General features: G+C 40.5%; 2 protein-coding genes across 2 annotated transcripts in view; both read right to left on the bottom strand.

The window, feature by feature from the left end:
• Window positions 1-1,097: 1,097 nt before the first annotated feature.
• On the bottom strand, window positions 1,098-4,999 carry mstnb (myostatin b). The gene is made up of 3 exons (XM_044366577.1): window positions 4,506-4,999; window positions 3,749-4,119; window positions 1,098-2,923 (listed from the first exon to the last, which is right to left on the bottom strand). The coding sequence occupies exons 1-3, from the start codon at window positions 4,882-4,884 to the stop codon at window positions 2,543-2,545; spliced, it is 1,131 nt and encodes a 376-aa protein (XP_044222512.1). The 5' UTR covers window positions 4,885-4,999; the 3' UTR covers window positions 1,098-2,542.
• A 10,472-nt stretch (window positions 5,000-15,471) lies between these two features.
• hibch (3-hydroxyisobutyryl-CoA hydrolase) overlaps window positions 15,472-27,921 on the bottom strand; it is a 33,188-nt gene continuing 20,738 nt past the window's right edge. The window contains exons 8-14 of the mRNA XM_044365548.1: window positions 23,480-23,625; window positions 22,315-22,401; window positions 22,128-22,186; window positions 21,518-21,599; window positions 19,871-19,990; window positions 18,464-18,497; window positions 15,472-18,214 (exon numbers count right to left, since the gene is read on the bottom strand). Of these exons, the coding sequence (XP_044221483.1) occupies window positions 18,099-18,214; window positions 18,464-18,497; window positions 19,871-19,990; window positions 21,518-21,599; window positions 22,128-22,186; window positions 22,315-22,401; window positions 23,480-23,625 (644 nt within the window). The 3' untranslated portion in view covers window positions 15,472-18,098. The remainder of the gene's footprint in view (window positions 18,215-18,463; window positions 18,498-19,870; window positions 19,991-21,517; window positions 21,600-22,127; window positions 22,187-22,314; window positions 22,402-23,479; window positions 23,626-27,921) is intronic.

Below are 27,921 nucleotides of genomic sequence, written 5' to 3'. Positions count from 1 at the left end.
CAGTTGCTAATTTTTAAGACATGCGTCATTAGTAATAATGTGAAAGTAAACTGCTGGAGAGTATTAGACTCGTAAAAAGTTCATGCCCATGTCAAATTGCAGATGGAAACAGCACCATTTTTTAGCAGATATGAGCATAGAGATTACAGATTGTAAATTGGTTCTGTCCTGTGCTGTTAAACCTGCATGTTTTCATTTATAAGAATTACTTTCCCTCTCTAGTTTACAGATCTTTTTATCCACTTTTTGCCCCTTCACTAGAAAACAGAGAAGGGTAGAATGTAAAACTCTTCCTCGGGGGGAAAAAGAAGTTCTGCGGATCCACTCTACCCGGGGTCTGCTCTCTGCTGTGGCCGATCGTCGTGGCAGCTTTCCAGCTCTCAGCAGGAAAGGAAGTGGCTCTCAGGGGCAGTGCTCAATTCGCCCTCTACTGGGCGGAAGTCAGGCCTCAATGAGGCCGTCAGTCGAATAGGTCATGCTGTCAGAGCGCACCAGAGTTCACATCCTCTCATTAGACTGCAATACTTTCAACATCCCTTCACTGGAAAAAAGCAAAGTCAGGGAAATTGGGCTGAATTACGCTTGTGATAAAACAGGCTTATGGTGATGGGATTGTGCAGGTGTAGTCAGGTAGACGGAGTGTATGTGTGAGTGTTGTTACTTTTCTGCTCACACACACACACACACACACACACACTCACACACACACACACACACACACTCACACGTTGCCTGTGTAACTTATCAGTTTACACCATGTGTTGAAGACATAAAGATTCTCAGCTGCTGAATTGTGAAACAGGGCTGCAGTGTTGAGCTTCAGGTTGTGGTGTGACACCGAAACATCGAATGATCTTTTAACCAACAGAATGACACGAAGCTACCTCTAGAAACAAAGACATGTCCAACATTATTCTTTTGATAAACTACAGTAAAATTATGTGTTATGTCTCGGAAATATTGTGTATAATTTCCTGGAACGTACATGACTAAATGTACCCTAAATGCTGCAGTTCATCCTTAATGGAAGTGCAGCTAAAAGGACAAACTGCGTGATGAATGCAACCTGAGAAACAAACTACTCAAAGAAACAGAACTCAACAAACAAGCTAGAAACTTTATTTGTTAAAACAAGTATATAGAGTTGCCGTATTACATCTTTTATCTTGCTAGATTGTGGTTTTTTATACATTTACCAAAAGTGGTTTAGAAAAGCAACTCCTAATGGAAACAATGGCATATGTATACAATACAAATTAGCAAACATATCAAAATCAGTTTTTACAACTTTTGTAGCAACCAATTCTCTCTATTGGTGTGCCATAGTGCAAACTGTGTTGTTTATAAGACAGAGTATAAGCATGATCTCAACATTCATACATCTCAACAATCCATGTTCTCTGTCTTAAACACATTTTCATTTGTAGGCTGCATTCATTGTGCCTTCAGTTCAAGTCCTTCCGTCCTGTAATGTGAATTTACAATCAGAATAATTCAAGTGTATCGGGCAGGTCAGGCTGTTCTGTTGGATAGTGGAGATTATGACTGAGCGAGGGCGTCTCTTCGGGTATGTGGATGCATGTTTGTGTGTATATGGCAGAGTGCATGAAGACCTGTCAAGACCGAATAAAGTGGTACTTCACCCTGGTGGAACATTTTGGGTCCATATGATCAACCGCCACGTCACCGCCTGCACTTTTTTTTTTTTTTTTTTTTTTTTTTAATCCCAAAGTATCGTTAGCCAAAAAAAAAATTAGAACTTCAAGTTTGATCCAATATAGTCTTATTCTCTAAATAAATGTCTGGGTTTTTATAAAATGGCAGTTATAACGTAGGGGTGACTCAGGCTTTTAGCGTGCAGCCACTTTTCATCTTTTCAACAACTTCTTACGAATCTACGTGTACTAAAACATGTTCTACCAGTGTGAAATATCACTCTAAAAAAAAAAAGTCTCCAGCTGTGTTTTTTTTTTTTTTCCAAGCCCTTTCAAAAAGTCCATGAGGATTCCTGGTTTCACTCTGAAAACATAACTCGTAAAAATGATTATCACAAACGTATAGCTTAGCAAAAAGTGTAATAGCTTGTATGTCGTCTAGGAGTGGAGTGTGAAAGTGAGGAGTGGACGGCGCATGTTTTTGAGTATAATCTGTCGGCTTGTTTTGAATAAATGGACAGAGCACAGAACGCTGACACAAAGAGGAAAAAGTTTTTTGGTTAACTTGATAATTTCTGTCTACATTCACGTCCAGCATGTGTGTGTATGTGTGTGTGTTTATGTGTGTGTGTGTGTGTGTGTGTGTTCCTGTATCCTTCAAGCCTCTATGAGTAAGATTTCACTGGAGGAAAGAAAAAGAAGCTATGCCGGTTGTGAAAGCGCAGCCCTGTGGGAGGGTCGGGCTGTTTGTGGCCTCTACTCTGGTTCTATTGCACTGTGTTCTGCAGGAAAGCACTGGAACTGGTGGATTGGTTGTGTCAAAAAGTCTGAAGTTGGAGGCCAGACCCGTCCTCCCCTCCCTCTTGCCAGGGGGTCTCAGTCCCAACTCAAGAGCATCCACAACGGTCCACCACCATGGAAGGGATCTTGCCATAGATTATCTGCTCTTTGCGATTAAAGTAGAGCATGTTGATGGGCGACATCTTGGTGGGGGTACAGCAGGGGCCTGCGGTCCCTCTGGGGTTGGCTTTGTTCACCAGGTGGGTGTGGGGGTACTTCTGCAAGTGCATGTACTCACACTCCCCGGAGCAATAGTTGGCCTTGTAGCGCTTTGGGGCAATAATCCAGTCCCAGCCAAAGTCTTCAAAGTCCACTGTGAGCGGATAGCGGCAGCATCTGGACTCTGGCGAGTTCTCGTCACAGTCCAGGCCCGAGTCTCTCCTGGCACGCTTGGGGGCTTCTGAAATCTTCACCTCCATGAATGGTAGCTGGAATGACAGAGTGTGTGTGAATACTTTGAAAATAGCGGCTTTGCAAAAGGAGGCCGGTGACAGCATTCGGCTTACATCTTTCAATCTGGCGCCCGCGACCTTTGGCAGCTGGTTTTGAAACATGGCACGATAATATTATGAAACTTTGAGTTTTAAAGAAATTAAATCATCTGACGGTTGGTTAACCACAGCCGTCTAGGTATTCTAATTGCCTCAGAGCCCGGTGCCAGTATTTGAGCCGTATGATGTGTGTTTGTCATTGATAGTAGCAGTGTGTGTGTGCAGGCAATTACTCTGATTTGCACAGTCACACAGAATACTTTAAGGAATGTGGGGCAGGTGAACTTTTATGTAATCAAGCAATAAGATTTGAGGTTATTGTGGACCAGGCATTAGTCCAAATGCAGGTGTGCGCCTACATGGAGTCTGTGTTGATTAACAACTTTCAAAGGTCTTTTAAATCTTGATTCCTGCTTCCAGCAGCGAAATGCATGAATGTTTAACCACCTGCTGACTGTGCAAAGCCTCTCTGCACACTAAAACCTCTGCAGGGTACAATACAGCACCCCAAAAGCAATTTTTGAGACTCCAGCTGGAATATAGACTTTTAGAGATTATTTGTCAAAGAGGATGGTCCAATTATACACACTGATAAGCACTGGAGTCCCAAAGTCTGCAGCAAATCAACTGCAGCAGCAATAAACAGCTCTGCATTAATGCCACCTGTACACTTATGGTTTAATTAACCTTTTAGTTTATCACTTATGCTTTAAAAGCTGAGCACAAGGTTTCTATCAAATGTGAAATAAAGATTTAGCTCACCAGTCCCTCCTCTCCTGGCTCCGCAGAGGTCACGGCCAAGTCATTTCCCCTCGAATCGAAGGCGTTAATTTCGATGCCCCAGTTGGTCTCCGGCTGCCGCAGCCACACAGTCAGCACTTGTTTGACGTCTATACTTTGCCAAGAGCTGACCCCGGCACTCACGTCGATTTTCAGGGACCGGATCCGTATGTGCCTGCTCCCCTCTGCGACCGGCATCAGGCGGGAGATTTGCAGGAACACAGTCGTCGCCTCGTCCGATTGGCGCAGATGCACCCATAGCTGAGCTCGTAATACGCGACTGGCTTGAAACTTTTGAGTAAAAGAGAAAAAGCAGCACCTCGGTTCCCCATCCACTTGCACGATGGACTCGGCTGGAGGGAGACAAGGAGAGAAAGTGTGCTTGAAGAGTCACAGACAGAAATAAACAGGCTCAAATAAAAAAAAAAATAAAAAAAACACCCTGACACATTTAAACTGAGGAAGAGGACTAATAAAGTTTATTAAAAAACTCTGTGCGTAATGACCACGCGCTCCGTGTCAAAATGCACCTCCTCATACACTGTTTTAAATATTAGTAGATTGTATATCCACATTTTAAAACTTGATGAAATCTATCCTCATGTCTTCAAAATATTATTTCCTATTGATTGCGTCGCTGCGCGCTCTTCCGTGCGTAAAGATCTATTTTGAGGCCAATGAGCTCCCGGTGCGCGTCCTTTTTCATTATGCAACAAAATGAAGAGAAATAAAAACTTACGTTCAGTGGCCATCATCATTATTGTCTCCGTGATGGCATGCTCGTCATCTTCCTCCATAACCACATCCTTATTATCATCTCCCAGCACGTCGTACTGGTCGAGAAGCTGCTGCAGCGGCGGCGCTTTGGGCAGGAGCTGCTTCACTATATCTCGGCTGATATTAGGAGCTTCTTTCATTCGCAGTTTGCTCAGAATTTGGGATTTTATCGCGTTTAATCGCATAGTTTTAATCTGCTGCCGGACGTCGCAGGTTGAGCACTGCTCCGTGTCTTCTGGGCTGGTGGCGGAGGGCTGCTGGTGCGTCTCTTGGTCACTCAAAACTACTGGACCCAAAGCAATCAGCAAGCTAAGATACAGCACAATCTGAGACAGATGCATTGTCTCTAAGGTGTGAAGTCTGGTTAAAAAAAAAGATCCCGTGGTGTGTGTTGGACCTGATTCGCGACTGAACTGGGTTTGGATTAATGTCCCACACTGATAGGCATCATACTTTATTAGCGCACACCTTTTTATACTCCAACTTTAGCCTCTTTTGTGTCGTCAAAAACTATGATTGGCTGGACAGGCAACAATGAATTTTAACCGACTGACATGAAAACTTTTTTTTCACTGTCAAACCATACAGGGATTGAGACTGTGAGCATGTGCTGAACGTGTCCACAGATGGATAAATTCACTTTTCTTGCGGTGATTGCGCAACAAGCGCAAGGGGTACAAACCTGACCATCTGTGAAATATGTAATGTTCTGATTAGCCTCAAGTTATAAAACCCACACAAAAAAACAACAACATATCTAATGCATCTCCGAAGGAAAATAAGATAATATGATAAGTTTCAGTCATATAGATTGAGTTAGGAGTGCGCTTTTTGAAAATAATACATAATAAAATAAGATATTTTGTTAAATATGATTGTTCTATCAAACATGAAACGTCTTGTTTGCTTTCACTTTGTGCTTTTGAGGAATAACATTGTTGTACAGTACTTGAATATGGAAATAAAAATGACCCTCGAGGAAAAATAAGAGTTATAATCGTTTCCACTGTCAGTCAAATCCTTTCTGTCCCCGATGAGAAGCTGTTTATTGGCTCGTGTAAAATCAAATTTAGTAACACATTGTTCTCTACGCTGGGATTTAAAACATTCAATGAAGATAAATAAAATTCTTGGTCCAGGACTTGTCCAAATCCTTGGTAGTGAAACCTGCACGCAGTCTGTCATGGTTGGAGTATTTGAGAGGATAGTGCCACCGTGTGGTCAGTAAACGACCAAAAGACATTTAGGAAAAGACATGAGCCTGTGTGGCTGGATTAACAGGCAAAAACAAGATGCTGTTTCCATATTTGTGGCCATTTAGTTAAATTAAACTACACTCAGAAACGTGTTTTACTTCTTGTTCCTTCAGTTGGATGTTTGAGCTTCGCTGTGCAGAATGATGGATGTGCAGAGTTTGTTTTACATTTATCTGCTGAAAGATGAAAGTTTCTCTGTTTCTCATCTTCAATCTGAGTTTAGGATGTGTACCTAGGAGCAGGATGTGTGACATCACAATTAGTTTGGAGCCAATTATGATCCAGTATGCAATTTACATACTGTGTGTGTTTGTGTGTGTGTGTGTGTGTGCGCGTGTGTGTGTGGGAACTTGAAGCCTCCAATGCACAAACACTGAAAATTGACTTTACAGTGAAGCAGAAATAAATTATTATTCAAAGCAGAGTGTTTTTCTGTGTTTTAGAACTACTGTGTTAAAACTACAGGAATATGCATCATGTAATTCCTCCTCTATGACGGGTTAAAGTGCAGGTTATCATTTTCAGTTGATATTGTGCTTTAATGTTACACACAACCAAACAAATATGCAAATAATCAAATCACCACAAACTATTTGAATAAATATGTTGCCTTTAAAAAAAAAAAAGAATAAATTGATACATTAATATGTGTCCTCATAAAAGTGATCTAATAACGTTTTACATACAAATAAAAGCAGCTTAGTGAATCAAAATTATGACTTAAACAAGTTCTGAGATACAAAGTCAAAGACAAAAAATAAATCTGACTCGCTAACATCTGATTCACAAAGTCAAGGGCCTCTTTGTTCTGATTGGTTGTTTCTTTGATTGACATTTCATTCCACCAACCAAAACCAAGCTGTGGTAACGTCAGACAGCACGAAGTCTGTTAATTAAGAGAGTTTAAATAAATGATAAAGTAATGTTATAATAAGTAATAAGTCATGTTAATAAGTGATGTAAGTGAAATGTTCACTAACACTTACAGATTAAAAAAAAAAGAGAGACAAAACATACTTAATCAATATATCACCAAATTAGCTGCATTCCAATTAACAGCATCACAGTTCCATGCACATGATCCAGAGAAGTCCGGGTTTACTTCATATCATTTGGGTCTATATAATTTGATTTATCCAAAATTTCTTAGAAATTAGCAGCACTGACATCTAATATCAACTCTGACAAGTCCTCCATCCTCCCTGTTGTAGTTCTGGTCTTGAAGAGGGACTCTGTGTCAAAATCTTGTTTTAAGACATTCATTGTTTTAGTTTATATTGGGTGTAAGAGTTCTGTAAAGCTGCAACCACACGTTATTTTCCTCATCAATAGGTCTGAGAGTTATTTTCTTTAATAATCGATTGATTGTTGAGTGTATAAAATGTCAGAAAATAGTGAAAAATGTCGATGAAGCCCAAGATAACATATTCAGATGACTTGTTTAGTCTGACCAGCAGTCAAAAAAACAAAGATGTTGATTGATTATAAAGATATGATATAAAGATATGATTACTATCATAGAAAACTGTATAAACTAGTGAATACTCACATTTGAATAAGTTGATATGAGTGAAATTTGGGCATTTTTACTTAAAAAATTACTTCAGATTATTAATCAATTATCTAAATTGTTGCAAGTTAATTTTCTGTCAATCAGCTAATCAGCTTATCATTTCTGGAGTCCCATCATGCATAGTGGGATCAATGGGGGCTTAACAACCAACCTTTGCCCTGGAGCTCTGTACGAGGTTAATCTGTTCATGAAGCTACAAGAATTTATTCTCATAGAACATAGAAGTTGGTTTTTCTAGCTGGTTAGAAGAGTTTTTATCTTCAGAACAGCACTAAATGTGTTTATATGGACTTCAGGGTTTTTCTTAAATGAATCTTTTACAGAAATTGACGGTGAGCTCTGTGAAAACATTATCGCTGTTATTAAAGTTTGCAGCCATTTCTGAACAAACTAAAGTAACAAGTCTCTTCATAATGAAGGAAGATGTCACCCAGTGCAATGGTGTTACTCACTGATGTGTTTTTAAATGTTTACGGACAACAACTGAGATCTACAACACAGCAGAATAAGATATATCAGACTTTGGATACACACACAGTACTTGTTAGTAGATCAATTCATTGTTGGTTTCTACACATGAGATTTGTTGACAAGAAGAAAAATATATTAAATTTCCAGCTATATCCTTTAAAATGTCCTTTTATCTGCTTACAACTACATTATAATGTGTTATAAACCAATAATAATCTGTATATGAACAGTTACTAAATGGTTAAAAGTTAATAAAAGCTGAACAGGGGGATATTAAAGTGTTACCACCTTTAATCGGCCTCATGAGGTGAACAACACTCCACTATTGACACAGTTCTTAAAATACTCAAAACAGAAGATTTATTAACATGAAGACATACAAAACAACCAAGACACTAAATAAAGACTTTAAACAACAGTCAAAAGACAACAGCAACAATAAAGAGGCAGCAAGACTAGCAAGTCCACAAACCAGAAGCCTGAACCACTTCCTCTCCTGGACCAGGTGCACCTGACTGAGGACTGATCAGGTGTAGAAGACCTGGACGGGAGAAGACTTCTCATGGACTGTTACAGAGACAAACTGCACTTTAATTTATGTTATAAAACTGTCATGAATTGTATTATTGATGAAAAACTGCCGTCTAAACACACAGAACTGATACAATTATAATTATGTGTTGTATGTTCAAAATGATGGAAATCAAGATGTGCAGTTATAATATATATATATATATATATATATATAATATCTCAGCATCTCTCCTGGAACATACTGGACTGATGAACTGACAACACTTTATACCAGATTACTGGACTTTATGCACTTTATTGATGTTTTTGCACTTTATTTTAAATGTAAATTACTGTTTTTTGTAAATTTTAATTATGTGAAATTCAATAAAGTTCTTTTAGTGTTACCGGTGAAACACTGAAGATCAGTGTGGACACATCATACTGTAGATTATAATATATTTATCTGAAGCAGTTTATTAAACACATGGAAAATATACAGAACAAAACAGGAAACATATATCTACAAAATGAAGGATAGAATTCAATCAACACTTTTAACACAAACTACAAACAAAATAAGTATAATTACACTGAAAATCAAGAGAGAAACAAGCTTTTTAAACAAAACAAACAACAACAAAAAAGAGAGAAACAAACAGGTAAACAAAAGAGCATCATAAGAGGACTTAATATTTGCATCAGTACCTCTCGGTGCCGCCGGAAGATGTCAGTGTTGGAGCAGCTGCTGGTCCGCGGTCACTGCGCACAGAGCGCACAGTGCGCAGCGACTGCTGGACGCTGCAGCTCCGTCTGTTTGCCGTCGGAGCGTCGTTTCACTGAAGTCAGTCCAGATAATAATAATACTCCCTCCGCTGAGGAGCTGCACTCAGTGTGGACCGACGTGAAGGCAACAGGGAAACAGTCTGTCGTCTGCTGCACCAGTCTGGGGATTTTTTTATTTTTTTATTTTTTAACATCCTCAAACATTATATTTTGGAGTCTGGTGCGGAGCGCGTCATCCTTACAGTTATTAACCAAACCTGCAGTAACTTGGGAGATATTTTTGTTTCTTTACACATTGAATACAATCAATCAATAATGTGTGATGTTTGAGGAGGCGACGAGAGGACAGAAGAACCGGCGCGACACCAGATGATGTCCGGATTTACTTGAACGACCTTGGGTTTTATTTCTTCTCACGCCGGATTATTATTATTATTATTTTGGTGGGATGGATAAAAACCTGACGCGTTTTCCACACTCCTTTAAAAGTATGTACAGCTTTTCTGGATCACAACACATAATTCATTTTAATCTTTGCAGATATATTTCCATTCAGTCTCATTGAAACAGGTTTTAGACAAAATCTCCACAGTGTTTAACTCAGATAAATCAGATTTAATCTAAATCCGTGTGTCTGACAGCTAATGGCTGCTCTTACAGTTTGATGCATATTAACATTAAGACACGTTTACAACCATTTAAGCTCATTAACATTAAATGTCAGATGTTTGCAGAGGGGTTTTTGTGACAGAGTTGAGATTCCTGTATTGATGTCTTAGACCTCCAGACGTTTGTTTTACACACAGGGAGACTCCCCAGCTCTGCATAAATCATTCATGGCCTGCGTGTTTGCTTTCTGAATGAAGCACATGTTTTCCTGTGCACCAATAAGGCCTGCAGACCTAGACGAGGAGCTGTCACTGCAAATCAGGCTGCGAGGCTCGGTTAGTAGAACAGATGGGAGTCACAGGCTTACAGCAAAAACAGCATCAGTGCACTCAAGCTAGAGACAGACGTCCCCGTGTCATGCTACACAATACAGGCAGGGGGATTGAGTCATAAAACACTCTTGAGGCAGAGGGAGGGGGGGGGGGGGGTAGTGAGTAACACACTTGATGTGTAGAGGAGCGTGTTTAAAAATGACTCTACTGAGGTGAGCCACGCTGAGGCCTTGACCCCCCTCCCCAGCCAGCCAGCCAGCCAGCCAGCCAGCCAGCCAGCCTCTGGAGCCCGGGTCACATAGTGGCTACAGCCGCTGTGAAAATCGTTCTCAATCCTTTCCTCGTTCCCCCTGCCATCTGGTATTTTTAGGCTGCTTCTCTGATGGAAAAATAAGTCACTGAAATCCTCCCTCTCCCACTCTCTTTTCTCTCTCTGCAGTTGAGGAAGGGATGAGTTCAAGTCAGCGAAGGAGCAGGACTGACGCCGCCGGACCCACACAGGGATGGGCCTCCTAGCCGGTCGCCCCCCCAGCTCCCTCCTAATCGCCGCCCTTTCTGCTGTGTAAACACCCCTCCCCAACCCCCCCCTCCCTCCCTCCCTCCTGATCATCACACATGTTGGCACTCAGACATGGATGAGCGACTGAGTGGATGACAGGAGCACAAAGGCGACTGCACCGAGTTGTGGGACTCCTTACTTCAGGAAATCGAGATGAAAAACGTGGATGTGTGACTTATAAATCGAACCAAAGACTCTTGCACTTTACCGCCAAAACGCACATCTCCCACCGCCCCACCCCCCCTAAAGTAAATCAATGCTATATCCTCTAGAGTATGGGGTGCGTCAAATCCAAGAGGAGCGACTCTGCAGCAAAAAATGCAAACGCCACGGAGAAGTTGGACGGCAAAAGCAAAGGGACGACGAAGGGCGAGAAAGCCTACTTGGTGCACTCAGAGATGGACTCTACGGAGAACTCTCCTCAGATCAACCCGGTGCTGCTGGAGTACGCGCAGAAGCTCTCCGAGGAGATCGTGGCCCGGGCCGTGCAGCAGTGGGTGGAGGTAGACCGCCGCTATGGCGACATCCCTTACATTGAGTGTGACGTGCCGTGAGATTGGGGACGGTGCGTCGCAGAGGAAACATCAGGCCAAGCTCGACCTTGACACTGGAGGTTCTTACGTGTGACGAAACAAGGCCATTTAAGTCTCAAACACCTTCATTCAGAGTGAATCTACTTGCTGTGAGCGGGAGTGTGAATGAGCTGTCAGTACATCAGTTTTGACCTACTTTTGGATTGGATTATACTTGGATTGATCCTGAAAAAAAAAAACCCTTCCCTCCAAAAGCGCTCTGATCCCGTTCACGTTTCTGTGATTATCTGTATCAAAGCTTGAGCCTCGCTGAAGCAGAGCGCCTTTCAGTTGGGATATCAACTCTCTCAGACCTTATTTGTCACCCTCTCTCCCAGTAGATGTTGGCTCTCCGTGGTTGGACTCATACCGCAAAGCAAGAAATCCTATCAGATATTGCCTGGAATCGTAATGTTCCTCCTCGCCAGTGAAAGTCTATCCCGCCCATTGATGCTGCCCCGTGGCCAAGAGTCTCTCTTCTTACTAAGGAAGTTATTAATAGATCCCCTTCATTTGGAGAAGGCTCTAACTTGAAATCTCTCGCTGGTTATCGCCAGGTCAGAAACACACCCAGCTGTTCAGCCCCTCCTGGTCTGACAAAAGGCGGCGCGGGGCTGCAGGTCTCCCTTAATGGCTTCCCTGGAGATCCTGTGGCAGAGACACCATTAGGCAGCCTCGACCACAACCCATCCATCTATCCAACGGGCCAGGTCCTCAAAGTGAAAGTCCAGGAAATGATGTTTCCTGCACTCTCCAGGATATTCTGTAAACACAACTTTGACATCAGGCCTGCTGGTCTGTCAGCCACAAAGAAACCAGGGCATGAGAAAGGATTGACATACTTTTTCGGAAAGGATTTGGCTCGTCAACAGAACTGGAGTTTAAACAAAAAAAACAAACAAAACAAAAAAACCCCACGTGGTTTTGGCTAAAATGTTGTAGGCCTAGTTTTTTGTCAACATTGTGTCATTGTATTACGCTTAAAAGAGAAATACTGCCATCTGCCATACAGAGGACAAAAGCACTAATATGCAAACCTCAAAACACATCTCAACTCAATCCAGTATAATGTATAGTTATATACATTATTATATACATTATATTAAATATAGCCAGTCTATCCAGTCTATATATATATGTATATATATATATATGACTTGTTAAAATAGTGTGGTGCTGCTCTATAACAGTGGGCCACGATACATCCCAGGAAACAGAGTAGATATATTTGGAATATGGATTCACAACCGCCCAAGTCCTTAATGAATGTTACTATGAGCCCAATACAATTTATTGTTTTATACTGTCTGATTTCTATTAGAGTGGACATTATAAAGGTCTGTCCTTTGTTCATTAGACGGACGGATAGTTTAGCTACGAGCCGAGGCCTCGGAAGTAAAATCAAGGTCAGATTTGTGCACAAGTACTGTAACTGATGTCATTGGGATCTACCCAAAAAAATTTCAAGTGGCGTTGCACGCTAAGCTCCACTGAGGAGCATCGATGAGGAGACACTTAAACTGCCACACAGCTGTCTGCAGCGATTACAGCTGTGAATAGTTTTGTAGTAATTACAAAATAACTGTAAAGATCAACCATAAAAGTCAGAAAACTTCAACCCAAGGTAACGATAAGCCATAAAAAAAACAAACAGTGGCAGGGTAATTCTCACCACTTGCCTTCTCCCCAGGTCTTCTTTAATAACAGTGACATAAAAATGGCCAGTAGATGATAACATAATATATATTATATATTATATTTGTACTGGGGAGTCGAAGCAGTACAGAAAGTCCCTGTTAAAGACGTTTCAAAGTCTCAGTTTACAAGCGAACATTGAGAGTTTTTTCATAAGAAACACGATGTTGCCATTAAAAACGTAATTTCTGCACTAATCTGTGCGGACAGAATAATCCCAAAACATGCTGCCAACACATTAAAGATTAGAGATGACACTACTCTCCACCACCACCACCACCACCACGTATTCCTAATTCTTAATCCGATGCCATTTGTTTTTGCTTCAAGATAAAATGATAAACTGGTCTCACAGTGTGTTGGGATTTGACTGGTTTCGGTTGGACGGAGAAGTGAGAGCATTTCTTTTCTTTACGGTTCACATGCTGGAAGATGATGTGTCATGTTGTTTTACCTTTTTTTTTAAAAAAGTAATTTAGAATATAGACTCTAAACTGGGTGATGGCAATCTGTTTCCGAGGCGATAAATCAAAAGGATGCTGCCATAATGCTGATGTCAGGCTTTACTGTTGCATTTCCAGTGTGATGTCACCACCGAGAAAAGTTTAAAGGGCTGGTTCGCAGTTTTTCAAGTCTGTCCTAAAACAACAGTCAGGTATCCAGTTGAACATTGACACACGTGTTTCTTGCTGTAATCATTCCTCCTGTTCATACTGACCGTTAGACCTTTATAATGCATTTACAGTGTAAGTGATGGGGGACGAAATCTACAGTCCTCCTTCTGTGCAAAAAAGTATTTTTGAGCTAATATGAGGCTTCAGTCGTCCAAATGAGTCATATAAAGGCATCTTTCAAATTTCCAGTCTTTTTAGTGCCAAATTCCCTCTTTTTGTTGTGTGCAGCTGAACAGGAAAACACTCTCTGTCGAGACATTAAGGGGGAATTTCTTACTAAAAACGCTCTAACTGTGGAAGATATCCACTTTATTTGACCAACTCAGGCTGCTGAAGCCTCATATAAGCTTCAGATAAACTTTTAAATACATGCAAGGGGATCTAGTCAGTATGTACAGAATGAATGATTCAGTGTTCATATGATGTACATTATGTTCACCTGACTAAAAGTTGCGAACCAGTCCTTTAAGTACACAAACTGTGGTATCATCTGTGTTTACAAATTCACAAGAGACCTTTGTTTTCTTTCTTTTTATTATTTTTTTTTAACAATAATCAGGTTTTGTGGTTGTCTAAAAGAAAAGCAGTGAATTGGATTTTCCTTCCTCAGACAGCCATGAAGCTGCACCTGCAGCACAACAAGTTAAGAATCTGATCCTGTGTTAACGCCTGTCTTCATTCAGACATCTTCGTCTTCCAGTTGACGCTTTTAACACTGACTGAAAGGCTGCCAATGCTTCCTTTTGGAAACTGTGATTTGTAGCTTGTAAAGGTCACACATTTTAGATTATTTTATAGCGGGAGCTGTTTGGACAGAGATGGGAGATGCTGCCAGACTCAACCCTTTGTGGGATTTATTCATCACAATAAGAAAACATTCCCTTTGCAGAGTCTGGAAGGTTGTTGCGCTGCTGTGTTAAAGTCCCCTCCAGTTAAAAATGTGTTTTTCTTCTCGTTACTTCATTTGGATGTTTGTGCTTCACTGTGCAGAATGATGTATGTGCAGAGTTTGTTTTCACATTCATTTGCTGAAAGTGGAAAGTTTCTCTGTGCTCACCTTGAATCTGAGTTAAAGACGTGGACCTACGAGCAGGATTTGTGACATCACAACTAATTTGGAGCCAACTGTGGTCTAATATTCAACTTACTTGAAGCCTCCAGTGCACAAACACTGAGAAGCAGGAGACATCTTGTGTCCAGCAGTTCAACTTTTGAAATGCATATTCATAGATTCTGGGTTTTTTCAAAGAGGGAGAAGGAGGAGATGTGATCTAAAACATGGCTGGAGGGGATCTTTAAGGTTTAAACATGTTTAAGAGTCTCTTGGCAGCCAGAAGAATAGTGAGAATCAAACTTTTTCTTTCCTTTTCCTGCACATCAAATCCTATTCTGCTTGGTAAAAGACGTCTGTTTAATCCTTTATTCAAAAAATGTTTACAATCAGACTTTATCCCATGATTCAAAGCTGCGCCACTTGCCTGAAACCAAGTCAGCTGATCCAGTAATGCACTCCCTATGGCAGGTAAATATGAGCGCGCCGTTGATACAGGTGGTCACATGGTTCTGAGCTGCAACAATTAGTCGATTAGTCGAGTAAAAATGCCAAAAATTTGCCGTTTTGAACTGTTAGTCGGACAAAAACAGACATCTCAGGACGTCACCTTTGACTCCGGGAAATTGTAACGTTTTATAGACCAAACGATTAATCGATAGTGAAAATAAAGGTTAGTAGCAGCCCTACAGCAAAGTGACCCATCAGCCAGAGCGGGGCAGCAGAAAAAGATCAGCTGAATTGACTATTTTCGTGATTTCTCTGCTGCAAAATGAGTGAAAAATATCCTGCAGGAAGCAGCTCTGTAACATGATACAAGTCTGTGAATATATCATCATAAAATAATGTAAAATGAGTGACTTTTTTTTTTTTTTTTTTTTTTGCATTTTCCAATAGTACATTATTCATGTAGCCTAACCTGCCGAGTGTACTTACAAGTGTGTGTAAAAAACTGATGATGCCAATAAATCAGATTTACGCCTTCTCTCATTAAAATCATCATTAATTTCTAAATCAGGATATTAAAAACAACGTGTGTGATGTTTTCTGATATTGTTAGGTCGGTGACACTCAACAATATTTACTTTAAAAAAAAAGACTGTCAAACAAGACAGACGGATATGCTGCATCCTGTGTCAGTGAACGCACCGCAGGTTAAAAGTTCAGCGACACGAAGGACAAACAAGAGGATTTAAAACTGACTGCCAGCCAGCGTTTGTTTGAAGAGCAAATGGTCGCCATAAACCATGAGGGTTTTATCTTTGACGCGGGGGTGAAATACTCAGACTCTTCTCTCAATGTTTATATTAGTTTATTGTCGACAGTTTGTGGAGGTCAATGTCTGCTCAATGAGCCGCTGTGAAAAGACCGAAGGAGTCAGACTGTGTACGTGTTGTTTGATGAATAGACTATAAAAAGTTTTTTTTTTAAAAAGTTTGGAAATGTTTGTGCAAGTGAAGCAGGCAAAGACATACTTTAGATAAAAAGGTATCCCATATTTTACATAGATTAGGATTCAAAAATCTGATTTTGTTGCGATTGGTGATTGGTAACCGGGTCAATGCTGCACAGAGCAGTTTATGACCCAACATGCAATTAAAATAAACATTTCTACTCTCTAGATTTCATATCTGAGCAGCAGTTGAGACACTTTACGACCAACCCCCGTCATTCTTTTACAAGCAGGTCATAAAAAAATCCTGCCGTCCACAACTGCGGCTCTTTTTATGCCTGAACATGAGACGTACGAGCGGCTTCTTCACTCAACAAGAACACACAAGATTTTATGTTACATTACCAACCGTCTTTATTGCCAGCTGTTCCAGCATCGACTCCGGCTGCCTCATAAATAATGCAGCCATTGAGAACTAATGTTTGCGCAGGAGATTTCACAAGGTTCCCTACTGTCAAAGCGGTGAAAATGTAAAAAAAAACACACAATATATCACACACATTTCAAACTGCTTACACCATATTTAATTCATAAAAGGTCATGTTAATGCATAGTGGATATAAAATACTGATATTCTTCTAAATCTAATGTGAGTGGGAGTGTTGCTTTGGAACAATTTGACATGGAAAAAGAAACTACAAATGCCATTAAAAAGAAAGAAAGAGATTTATGATCGATATTAGGGCAACGCTGCAGATAATTCAGATGATATTGATCAGTGTCAGATCAACAAACCAACAGGAAATGTAATAAAGCACTCAGTGGTGAGATCATTTTCTCCCTTCATGTCTTCATGTTAATGCGAAGCCGCAGTTCGACTGATTCTTCGAGTTCACGGCAGAACAGTTACAGTACGACTCGTGTAAGAAAAGGCTCCTCTTGCACTGCAGAACAAGTTTACACTAGCTGTGTTTTATCTGCTGCTACCATGTTGGATTTCTGGCTGCGAACATTAATCAGACCGTCCTTTCCTCGGCTGCAGAGGAACAATTCTGGATTTTACACAAGTGTTTAAAACGAATCCGGCGGCTGATTTATGTCACTGCACAGGCAGAGAGAAACTGAACACGTGTCCGCTAGAGCCGCAACAATCAATCAATCGACAGAAGCAACTATTTTGATAATCAAATAAAAATGTCCAACTTCTTCTGGTTCCAGCTTCTCATATGTGACAGCTTTTTAGTTGCAGCTCTAGTGAAAGCAGAGATGTTTAATCGAGGTCCGACAGATGAAGGTGGTCTGTGTGAATGTGGAAGTTCCACTAAAAACAACCAGTATGATACTGGTTATAACACAAAGGGTGCTGGGGAAAATAAATTGAACCTTCTCTCCGAGTCTGGATGTTAAGGTGTTGTGTGAAGTAGCTCATTAAACCCATCAGGGAATCGCTTGCTAGCGTATTATTGGATTGTAATTAGAAGAAATGAACCGTTCAATAAAACTCGGGAGACAGACGACAGAGTAATAGTGAACTGTGGACAGATCGCTCGGTCTTCGGCGGTCACCGCTCGACACGCGGCTCGGATTGAAACATGAGGATTTAATGGAGATGTATGGAAGTAGAATGAATGTAATGGAGGCGTCTCGCCGTCTGTTAAAACGGGACTAAATGTTATTGAAAAGTATTTTTAGCTTATAACTTTTATTTTAACGGCACACGATGACAATATTTTTCAACACATAACCGTTTCTATGAGATTTCTTCGCATCCAACACCCAAAACGTCAAATCCTTTACGTAGTGTTAAAAGAAACATTTTTTCTGCAATGACGGCGGCTTCTACCTCCACCTACAACCCTGATTCGTCTACAGAATCAACCCATTCCAGTATTTGACCTGTGTATTGATGTATAATAGCAAACTGTCTCCCTCATATTCCTTCATCCTCAGCCTTACAGTCCTCATGAATGACTGACAAATAATGGAGATGTGGGGACAGGAAGCAGCTGTTTAGAGAAAGGCTCAGTGGTGTGTGTTTGAAAGTGGGAAGCAGCTGCTGGCTGGCAGGACATCAGAAAGTCAGGTCCTTCCCTCCCAGCGAGGAGAAGCACTGCTCCACGCTCTGGTCCGACACTCCTTCCAGTGTTGATGGATTCCACTTGGGGCTCTGGTCCTTGTCAACCAGCACTGGCAACACACAGACATTCAAATACATAAAAGGGGAATTAGATGATGTGACAGGCGGGTAATACGAGGTGGTTTCAAGCTTCAGCTCTAAAGGGGCAAGAACTAATCTATGAGCTTTGTTAACCTTTAAAACAATGCTAGTTGGACTACAAGCTCCCTGCAGATGTGTGTATACTGTATGTTATGGTCATTTTGTAGTAGGAGGGATAAAAATTCCAGTCTCGTTGCCCTCGTACTGCAGTGACTTACCAGCTCGAACTCCCTCGTAGAAATCGCAGCCTCTCTGCAAAACAACACAAAAAAATCTCATGAGACGACATCATATTGATCATCAATATAGATTAGTTAACTTTAACAAGTCTTCACAGCTAAACTAACACAGTTGTGGCTAATTAAGATAAATAATACTTACATTACTTATTGAGGAATACAAGTTAATATGTTAAAGAATGCAACAGCTTGAAGAATAATTTATTAATCCTCAAATTATGAGTGAAAATAACAAACTAAAGATGTTGGGTCTGTGCATTTTTTGGTATTTTAAAGTGGATGTATGCATATTTCCAGGTCTATATTTATATTCTGGGGCCCTACAGTTACAGTTATTTGTCTTATATTGGCCCTTTATGCAGCCCCTCAGTTCAGCCTCTGTCTCTAACAGGCTGTTTTAGCTCCTGTCTCTTTAAGGCCCCGCCTCCTGATGCCCGCTCTGTTCTGATTGGTTATCTTCTTATCTTATCTTATCTATGGAACCTCTCTGCGGCTCCGGAAGCTCAAATATAAACTTCTCAAATACATCCGTACATGTTCAAGCCAAAATCTGATCTGAAATATGTGAGTGAGCAACGAAAACAACACATCAAACAACCTTAACGAGAAGGACTACGAACAGACGGTTGTTTGTGAGCGTGCACCAACAATTTGACGTCAGTTTGATGGTGAAGTAGAGCAGCCTGAAGTCCTGGATTTTGACTTTCAGGGAGCATTTTTTACATACGTTCACCTCAAGTTTTGGACCTTTGACCATCACAAAAGTCATGATATTCCCCCTTTAAGTTTCCTTTTATAAAAAGAAACAAAACATTAAAAAGAGAGAGCCTTTTTTAAAAAACAAATTAAAACATAGCAGAAATATAACTTAAATGTTTTTTGTGAGTTAAATAATGAAATTTTCATACTTTTGAAAAAACAGCTTCTTTTTCGCTCTCTAATAAACCAGAAATACTGTCTTCTTCTTCTTCTTCCATTCGTGGCAACACGCGTACGCAGTATCAACGTTACCAAACTCAACTGGCAGCAAAACATGGACCAATGTGTAGTTCTCAGAAATAATCAAGTCAGAATATTGTTACGAAGATATTATTATACAAGCCGTTAGCTTCCATGTTAGCTTATTTGTTGGTGTCACTTGGCTCTGAACAGATTGTTCAAATTAAATAACGACTGTTTTCCTGTTTTATTTTCTTGCAGTTTTTTCTTATTTGATGTACAAATGACAAAAAAATTGAGTCTTTTTTGTTTTTCATTCTGGGATTTTTCATTGAAAATCAAAACACTCTTTCTTTTTCATCCTTTGCTTATATGAGGAGAAAGAAACTTAAAATACCAGAATGAACACAGACCCTGATGCATGCTGATCATTTGTTTGGTTTTTACCATGCAGGCTTGACTCAGTCGATACTCCATCACCAACACGTCTGGCAGGCTCAGAGAGGCGCCTGCCTGCAGCTGCTTGTAGGTGATTTTCAGGGACGTGGGAGACATCTTAGACAGCGTCTGCAAGAGACGAGACGCAAGGAACTTTTACTGTTTAATTGACTCAACCTTCAAACAGAGAGATGGTTTTGAAATGCTCAGTTTTTTCTTCTGTTTTTTGCTTACGGATACATTTTGTTGCTAAATATCCAACAGAAAAACATAAGCAGTGCAATGTGTAAGACGGTTATGCATTTTTAATGTGCAGGACAGCGAGTCTGTGGCGGAGTAGTAACTGAGGAAGTGGGTTTATTATAAATATTTGATCCCTGAGCCGACCCTCGCTGGCTGTAATTCAGATTTTTATGGTTGGAAAGAAAACTGGAATTGCTTAAATGTTTGTTGAACTGATCAGGATGAAAGCAGCCAAGTCATGTTAAAACGGTTTAAATGTGGACTACTGTATACTTTAACACATGTTAAATAATCAGGTGATTATCAGTCACTTTAAGAGCGGACAACTGATTCTGGAAATGAACAATGAAGACAATGAAACGATGAGGAGACGGGTGGCATACGTGAGGGAGGGTCTGATCTCATTGGACCATCCAGGTCGACATTAGGTTAAAACACAATTATGAGAATTATGAAAAGAGTCTAAGACACTAAAATTTAGTTTTATTGAAGCCGCCATGGTCTGCTGAGCTCTTAAGTCTCACAGGAGGGATTTTGGTCAAGCCAACGAGGCACAAGACTAACCTCATTAAGTGCTTAAACTGAGCTAACTACTAATTACTAACATATACTGTTAAAGCCATATAATACACTGGATCCATTCTAACACTGTCAGTGGGATTCATCAGACTGGAAACAGGAAATGACAGCGTTCATAAAGTTAAATTTAAGACATTTCAAGACCTTTTTAATACCACATAGAAAGCTATTTGTTTCACCATCATACTGGCTGAAACATGAACGCATGATGGAAACCAGAAGGGATGATATGACCTGGAATTATTTATCATTACATCCCAGTACTTCCCAACAGTGTATAACAATAATTACTAATGATATAATTAATTAAGTTAATGCCTGGATAAGCGGCAGATAACTGTTTAACTGATTAAAAAATCGACACTCGCTCATCATAAGTGGATGAGCTTCCTAGTTACGGTATCTATGAGCACTGACGGTGTTTGTGTTGTGATGATGCTGACTGAAATCTCCACAAAAAAGGATTTAACAGCTTCCTGCAGCACAATCTTCTGTCTAAACAACCGTGCTTTTAGTTTAGAGACGTCTGCTGACAGCCCGCAACAGCAAACAAAAACATTTTATAACTAATGTTACTGTCGACGACAAGGAAGAGAAAAGATTTTTGTAAATATTGAAGTCTTTTTAATATCTTCTAAGACTTTTTTTTTTTTAGGAAACTGAATTTAAAAAATACTAAAAAGTTGGTCACAAAAAGGAAACTGATGTCAATGCTTTAAAGTATTTTCCAGACCTGCAGATACTCTGGAACGTACAAGAACTCTATGAGGACAATAAAAGTGAAATAAAAGTTTTGTCATCGGTTTCCGACTGAGCCGCAGGTCAAGATCGTACCTCAGCTTGTTTCTTAGCGAACTCGGAGCCGTCGGCCTTCAGGTTCTGCATGATGCCCTCCACACTGCCGGAGCTGAACAGCCTGAGGGGAGAGAAAGGACGACACGGGTTCAAGTTTTCAGTAGGTTACCTCTATTCACTTTAATTTAGTTAAGTTTATTCAGAAATCTAATTCTCATTACTTTCACTGTCTGCTGTTGTACTGGGCTTTTTTAGTTAGGTCCAGTTTAAAAGGCGCTCGGTGGAGTTTTCTTGTAAACAAATGGATGCACTGTGTGTATCCTTGAGGTCTAACAAAAGTGTTAAATGCATTTCATTCCTCAACAAACATTTGCAAAGCAGATATTTTGTTTACTAGCTTGCAATCTTCTTCTTCCATGTCTTTGCTGACATATTGCTGAGTCTGTTGGTGCATTATTACCTCCTTTAGATCACTGGAACAGCAGGCACATATGTGTGTATATGTGCAAAATAAGAAAACTGCTCCATAGTGCTACTAGAGGTCAGAAACTCCAAAGGGTACCTTTACGTAACAAGCTGTTTACCAGCTTTCCTGATGCACCAATCAGATGGATGTTTATGGTCGGAGATGCAGAGATTCAAAACCTACCTGTCGATATCAGATACGTGCTTGTCCAAGATAAAAGGCTTGTCAGAATCCAGACTGCTCTGTGGACAGAAAACATAACGATCAACACTGAAAAAAACAAAGACTCAGACATTCACAGGGAAACAGATCTCTGAATAGCAACTCGTTGAATGTTGAGTCATGTTTAACGGCAGCCTCGGTTTCTAACCTTGTTCTGGAAGGAGTCTAAAACTCTGGAGACGTCGTCAGCGGAGGGAGACTTCAAGTCCACCAGCTCCTTCTCCAGGTCTGGGATCTATTGGAGGAGAAGTTTTGATTCTCTGTGGTCGACTATTGATTCTTCAAGACTCTAACCCAGATTCAGTTTTATTATTATAAAAAGGCTGAATCTTTCCCTTTTGGTCCTCACTAGAAAAAGAAATATCTGAAGAGGAGGTTACTGGATTGAGAATTTCTTTTTTTTGGTGAATTTTTGTGCAGATTTTAACCAGTTAGAGGGAAATCATGACAGCAGATCTCTAACCCTAGATCTCCTAACCCTAACCCAAGCCCTAACCCTAACCCTGGCCCTGGCCCTAACCCTCACCCAAGCCCTAACCCTGACGCCCTGATGCCCTAACCCTTACCCTGGCCCTAACCTTAACCCTGGCTCTGGCCCTAACCCTCCAAAACTGTTTTTAATTGGTCTTACAGGCTTGATTCAGTGAGAAAATACCACATGAATGCACTGCTGTAGCCAACCTTAAGTCCCTGCAGTCGGGTTGTTCCTACAAGCGTATAAAAAAGGTGACATTTCATTTTATCTTTAACAAACAGACAGATAATAATTCTAATTTATGACCAAAGCAGAGATTCTTTCATTATAAACATTATTCTCCCTTTATTTCTATTGAGCCAATGGGTAGATTGAGAGCTCAGTGATTTGAAAACAATCTGACTTTTCTTTCATTTCCATTGAGGTAAGATGTTTTTCCAGCCTCGTCTTTGGTCATAAAAAAAAATTGTAAAAATAACCTAAATCCACCCCACTGGTCATCTGTCCTGAAAGTCAAGGTTATAGTCTAAACACCCTGTGCCGCCCACTGCTGTGTCGACCTCACGCCAACACAAAGACAAACACCACCTGCCTCTGGACCAGCCAGTGTATGTCGGCATCTATGAACAACACCCAGTGACTCAGCATCCAGCTTTCCAGTGGAGCTTTAACACCCCCTCCCCACCATGCTCCTGTCCTGCACTCGTCCTTGCAGCATCACTATCACCATGTATGGACTGAAGAGTGGTTTAGATAACAATGAATTGGTAAAAATCCTCTTTGTGTGGTTTGCTCAGCAGTGCAGTGCGAGTTTATCTATTACTTTAAGGTATCGTACCTTCTTAGACTCTACAAAGTGAGTAGCGACTCCAGCTCTCTGCACGTCACGCCCTTTGAGACGGAAGCCTGTCAAGGCCAGAAACAGTCCCAACTTTCCCCGGAGCCTCGGCAGAAAATAGCCGCCTCCTACATCAGGGAACAGACCTGTCAAAATGAAACGGGAAGAGTTCAAACACATTCTTATACAGCTTTAATACAGGTGCACTTCAGGGTCACAGTTCACTACACAATTAACCATGTGACATCGACTAAAAAGAGAGGTTTCCTTAAAATGAAAAGGGAATTTATTGTTAACTACCCCACAAATAACAAGTGCCACATGTTGGGCCTCATGCAAGAACATTTTCGTAAACTTATCCTACATCTCTCTTTCTTTTTTCAGAGAGGTTTACTGGTACGAGTGTTGCAAGTCGGATTCAACAAACTCTCATAACTGCACAAACTTGACATAAATCGCTGGTTTCAGCCTGATGAATGTTACCTGTTCATGAGGAAGTGAACGTTTGTGAGATTTGATCATTAGCATAATCAACGCCCCCTAAAATTGCCACAGAAGGCGACCTGTTCCGCTCAGTTTGTTGGTTAGTTAATTAGTTGGTTAGTGGATTAGTTTCATTGACATTTTTGAACACCACAGACCGTCTGACATGAAGTTAGCTACTGAAAAACATTTTTCTAAAGGAAATCGCTCTATGACTAATATGAGAGATGGTCATGTGACAGTCACAGAGATATGAGAGGAAAGAATATTGTATCCTACAGTAGGTGATGTTACACTGTCAGCACAAGATGTTGGACAGAGAGCTGCAGAAAGACCCTGAGACACCTGCAAATGCTACTGAAATGTAGAGGTCGCTGCACCAAAATATAATAAACATCAAAAAATATAAGTAAATTGGCAGCCATGATGAACAGAAATTAATATTCATTTTGCTTTAAGTTTGTCTTAGTTATATATTTACTTTAATCTAACTCTTTAAACTCCAAATTAATTTTAATGAAGACGTACACACAACACTAATTCAAGTCAAGTTAGTGTTGGTTTCCCTGTGGAGGAAGACAGACTCGTCTTTCACACGTAAGAAAAAAATCTAAGTACGAGAAAACTGGTGAACATCACAAATTCACTTAAACCTCATACGTGACATTTAAGAGCAAATCTATTGAGTGTTTTTTACACGAGGCCCATAAACATACAATAACCAGCTACGAGTGCAACTGGTGATTCATTAATGAACACTTTTATCTATAAAACATTAGAAAACAGTGAAATGTTTGTTCTTTTTACCTGGAAAATACTTCAAAGATTAATCGATTGTCAAAATCGTTGTAGATTAATTCTCTTTTGATTGACTAATTGATTATTCAGCTAATTGCTGCATAGTGTTGCATTGTTTTGCTGAGTGTAAAATTAGTGAATTGCATTTTCCCTTCCTAAAATATATGTAAAATATATAAAATATCCGTCCACTTCCACCCAGAAATGATTTAAGTACAGATTAAGCAAAACCATTAACAAAAAAATACAAAAAAACCCCCAAACATGTGGATTATAAGTATTTATGTTTATGAAATCTTTTATCACAATCCACAGCCTTAATCTGTATGGAATTTATTCTGTATTTTCAATCATGTTTCCATTTGATTCGGAACAGGAAATGAGGCTTTATTGGTCACAGTTGGTTTTCTGATCGCTTTTGTAGCGTGGCATGAGGCTACAGGGGGGCGGAGCAGTGTACGTGAGTGAGAGAGAGAGAGAGAGAGAGAGAGAGAGAGAGAGAGAGAGAGAGAGAGAGAGAGAGGGATTAGATGAGTTGACCTGATTCACAGTTGAAAATGTAATATCATAAATGTGGCAGATTATGGCTGCTAGCAGGGCTGGGTTAAATCTGTTAATCCCGCCACAGAAGGGGTTAATGTTAAGACGTGAGGGAGGGTACGAGTGTGTTTGTGTGAGAGAGAGAGAGATGAGTGTGATAGAAATGTTTGTTGGTAGGTTTGAAGAAAGTTATTAGTCTAAACTTTAAAACACACTGTGCATTTGTAGCCCTGATGGTATCCTGCTTTAGTAAAATCATAGATGCAGATATTTTTTTTATCCTGAGGGAATAATCAATAATTAGATAACTTTTAAAATGAATAATCACCACACCCAATAATAAGGCTGACGTTCTATATTCTTCTTATAATCTTATAATCCATAAATCCCATGAAAGGACCAAAACCATCAATGTGTTAGTCCGTCTCTGAGTGCCTTCCACCTTCCCTACTCTGTACTCAAGTCCATATGTTCCTGAAGATGTTAATACTTTAAAAAAATGGTTTATAATTGTATAGTTTAACTTTTGGAAAAGGGTCAGTAACTTCCTCAGCCACCACCAGTGGTTCAGACCAATCAGCGTCCTACGAGGATTCTTGCGTGATCCAACAAATCTAACTGTCTTGCAAGGTAAGACGGTGTTAGACAGGTGGTTCATCCAATCACCTGCTAAGTATTTTTTGAAAGTGCCTGGTTGGTTGATGGTTCTGTGTAACAAACCATCGGCGCGTCAGGTTAGTGGACTGAGAGTCAGGGTAGGGAATTTAAATACAGCCATCCTTGGTCAGAGTGGAGAGACAGAAAATTAAGTAAATATAAGACAACATGGAGAAGATCCACAACCTCTACAGTCAATCCAATACAAGAGTTTTGAGTTTTTTAAATACACGATGGTTGGCCAGCAGCTTCTGTGCTGTAAAGGCTGTGTGGAGGTCGTACGAAGCACTCAGACATTTTGAAAATGCTGCAGGAGACCAAACAAGGAAGAGAGGCAAACTTACAGAGGCCTAGCTCATCGTATGCAAAGCAAAGAATTTCTGTGTCTGAACTTGTAAATCTGTCTCAGCAACTCAGACAAATTCAATCAAACTGTTGAGAGCAGAACAGCTTCTGAAGCGTATCATCCGAGTGCTGGCGTCATTCAAAGACTCTCCAGGGGGAGAAATCGGAGGAGGCTTTGGGACATTTCAGATCACTTTCCCCTGGAGTCCAATGCAAAGCTCAATCAATGCAAAGCACTTCCTACAAAGTCTGATTAACAACATGAAGAAGCGCCTCTCATTGGAAGGAGAAATGCTTCGTGATCTCAGCATTCTGGACACAAGCAACCGCCCATCAACACCTGGCATACTGCACGGTGAGTCACGAGTGAAACGACTGTGCAGGCGGTTCAATCTTTGTGAAGACCTTGACCTTCAGCACCCACACAGTGAGCCTGGAAGCCTAAAAACCACTCATACGATGCATGCAGATCATCTCCTGCAGCACGGCTGACTGTGAAAGGTTTCTGTCTTATGAACAACATTTGCAGGGACAAGAGATCTACAATGTTGTTGTCCAATGTAAATAATCTGATGATGACCAACGTGTTTTGGCTTGTGGCCTTCATCAGGGTCATCCAAGGCCATAAGCCGAAATGCGTTAGTCTTACAATAAAGTTGTTCTATATACAACTTTGTGCTGGAGTTTTGACCTCTTGAGACTTTTTTCCCTTCTCCATGAACCTTGGAAGTAGGTGAAGTTGTGCCAGAAACCCCTACTCACTGGGTCATCAATTGGTAAGTCTTTTCAAGCCAAGGAAGTACGTCACAACATCGGTTTAAGTGTGATGGTTCTGCTCACATCATGACGTGCCAGCTCACTGGGAAAGAGTCAAGTTGTCAAGCCTGCTCTGCTTTGTCCCAGTCCAGTCATCAGCCAGCTGTTTGATTGAAGTGGCACGAAAAAATATGGAAGGTGCACAAGCTCGTTAGAAAATACTGTACAACCATTAAAACTGAGCGTCACCAGTTTGGTCCTAGTGACTCTGTAGCTAAGGAGGTGAATGTTACTCCTGCATTTGTGATTTCTTTTGTGCTTTCAGATCCTGAGGTTCCTGCTGAGAGTTTGGACGATGAGAGGGACCTTCAAGCTCCTGATCCTGATCCCGTATGCTAAAAAACCTGAGTCTTGATACCACCACTGATGCTACTGATATCCACAACCCACGCTTTACATATTTAGTTACCTCTTTACTTTGGCTTAATTTGGTTTAAGTTGGTTAATAAACTCATCTTTTGTTAAAACTTTATCATGGTGTGTCTCCCATTTGTTGTGGCCAAAGTGCAAGGTCTACAAACTGCATCCACCACTTCCAGGTCCTTTTCTACAAAGTTAAGAACATGGCTTACAAGCACTAGTTTGGATGCCTTCATCATTTGGCAAATGTCTATCAATACACAACTTGTGTGTTGCTAAACTGCTCTGCTGCTTGACTTACCTTAGTGCTACTGTTGTCCTGTTGCTCATATCTGTTTTTGCTCATGTCTGTTTTTGTGTAGCTGTAATGTAATTTCAGCAGTTCTATAATTGTTTAAGCTGTTCTGTTGAATCATAACTCGTTCTGCTTTTATTTCTGCCCA

Source organism: Thunnus albacares, chromosome 11 (genome assembly GCF_914725855.1).
Source record: "Thunnus albacares chromosome 11, fThuAlb1.1, whole genome shotgun sequence".
Taxonomy (NCBI): Eukaryota; Metazoa; Chordata; class Actinopteri; order Scombriformes; family Scombridae; genus Thunnus; species Thunnus albacares.
This window is presented reverse-complemented; position numbering and strand designations above follow the sequence as displayed.

Excerpts from the sequence above, each read along its gene's own strand:
- mstnb (XM_044366577.1), bottom strand. The coding sequence starts at position 4,884 with ATGCATCTGTCTCAGATTGTGCTGTATCTTAGCTTGCTGATTGCTTTG. Across the intron at positions 4,120-4,505 it reads AATGATGATGGCCACTGAAC|CCGAGTCCATCGTGCAAGTG; the intron begins GTAAGTTTTTAT and ends GTCTCCCTCCAG. Across the intron at positions 2,924-3,748 it reads AGCCAGGAGAGGAGGGACTG|CTACCATTCATGGAGGTGAA; the intron begins GTGAGCTAAATC and ends CTGTCATTCCAG.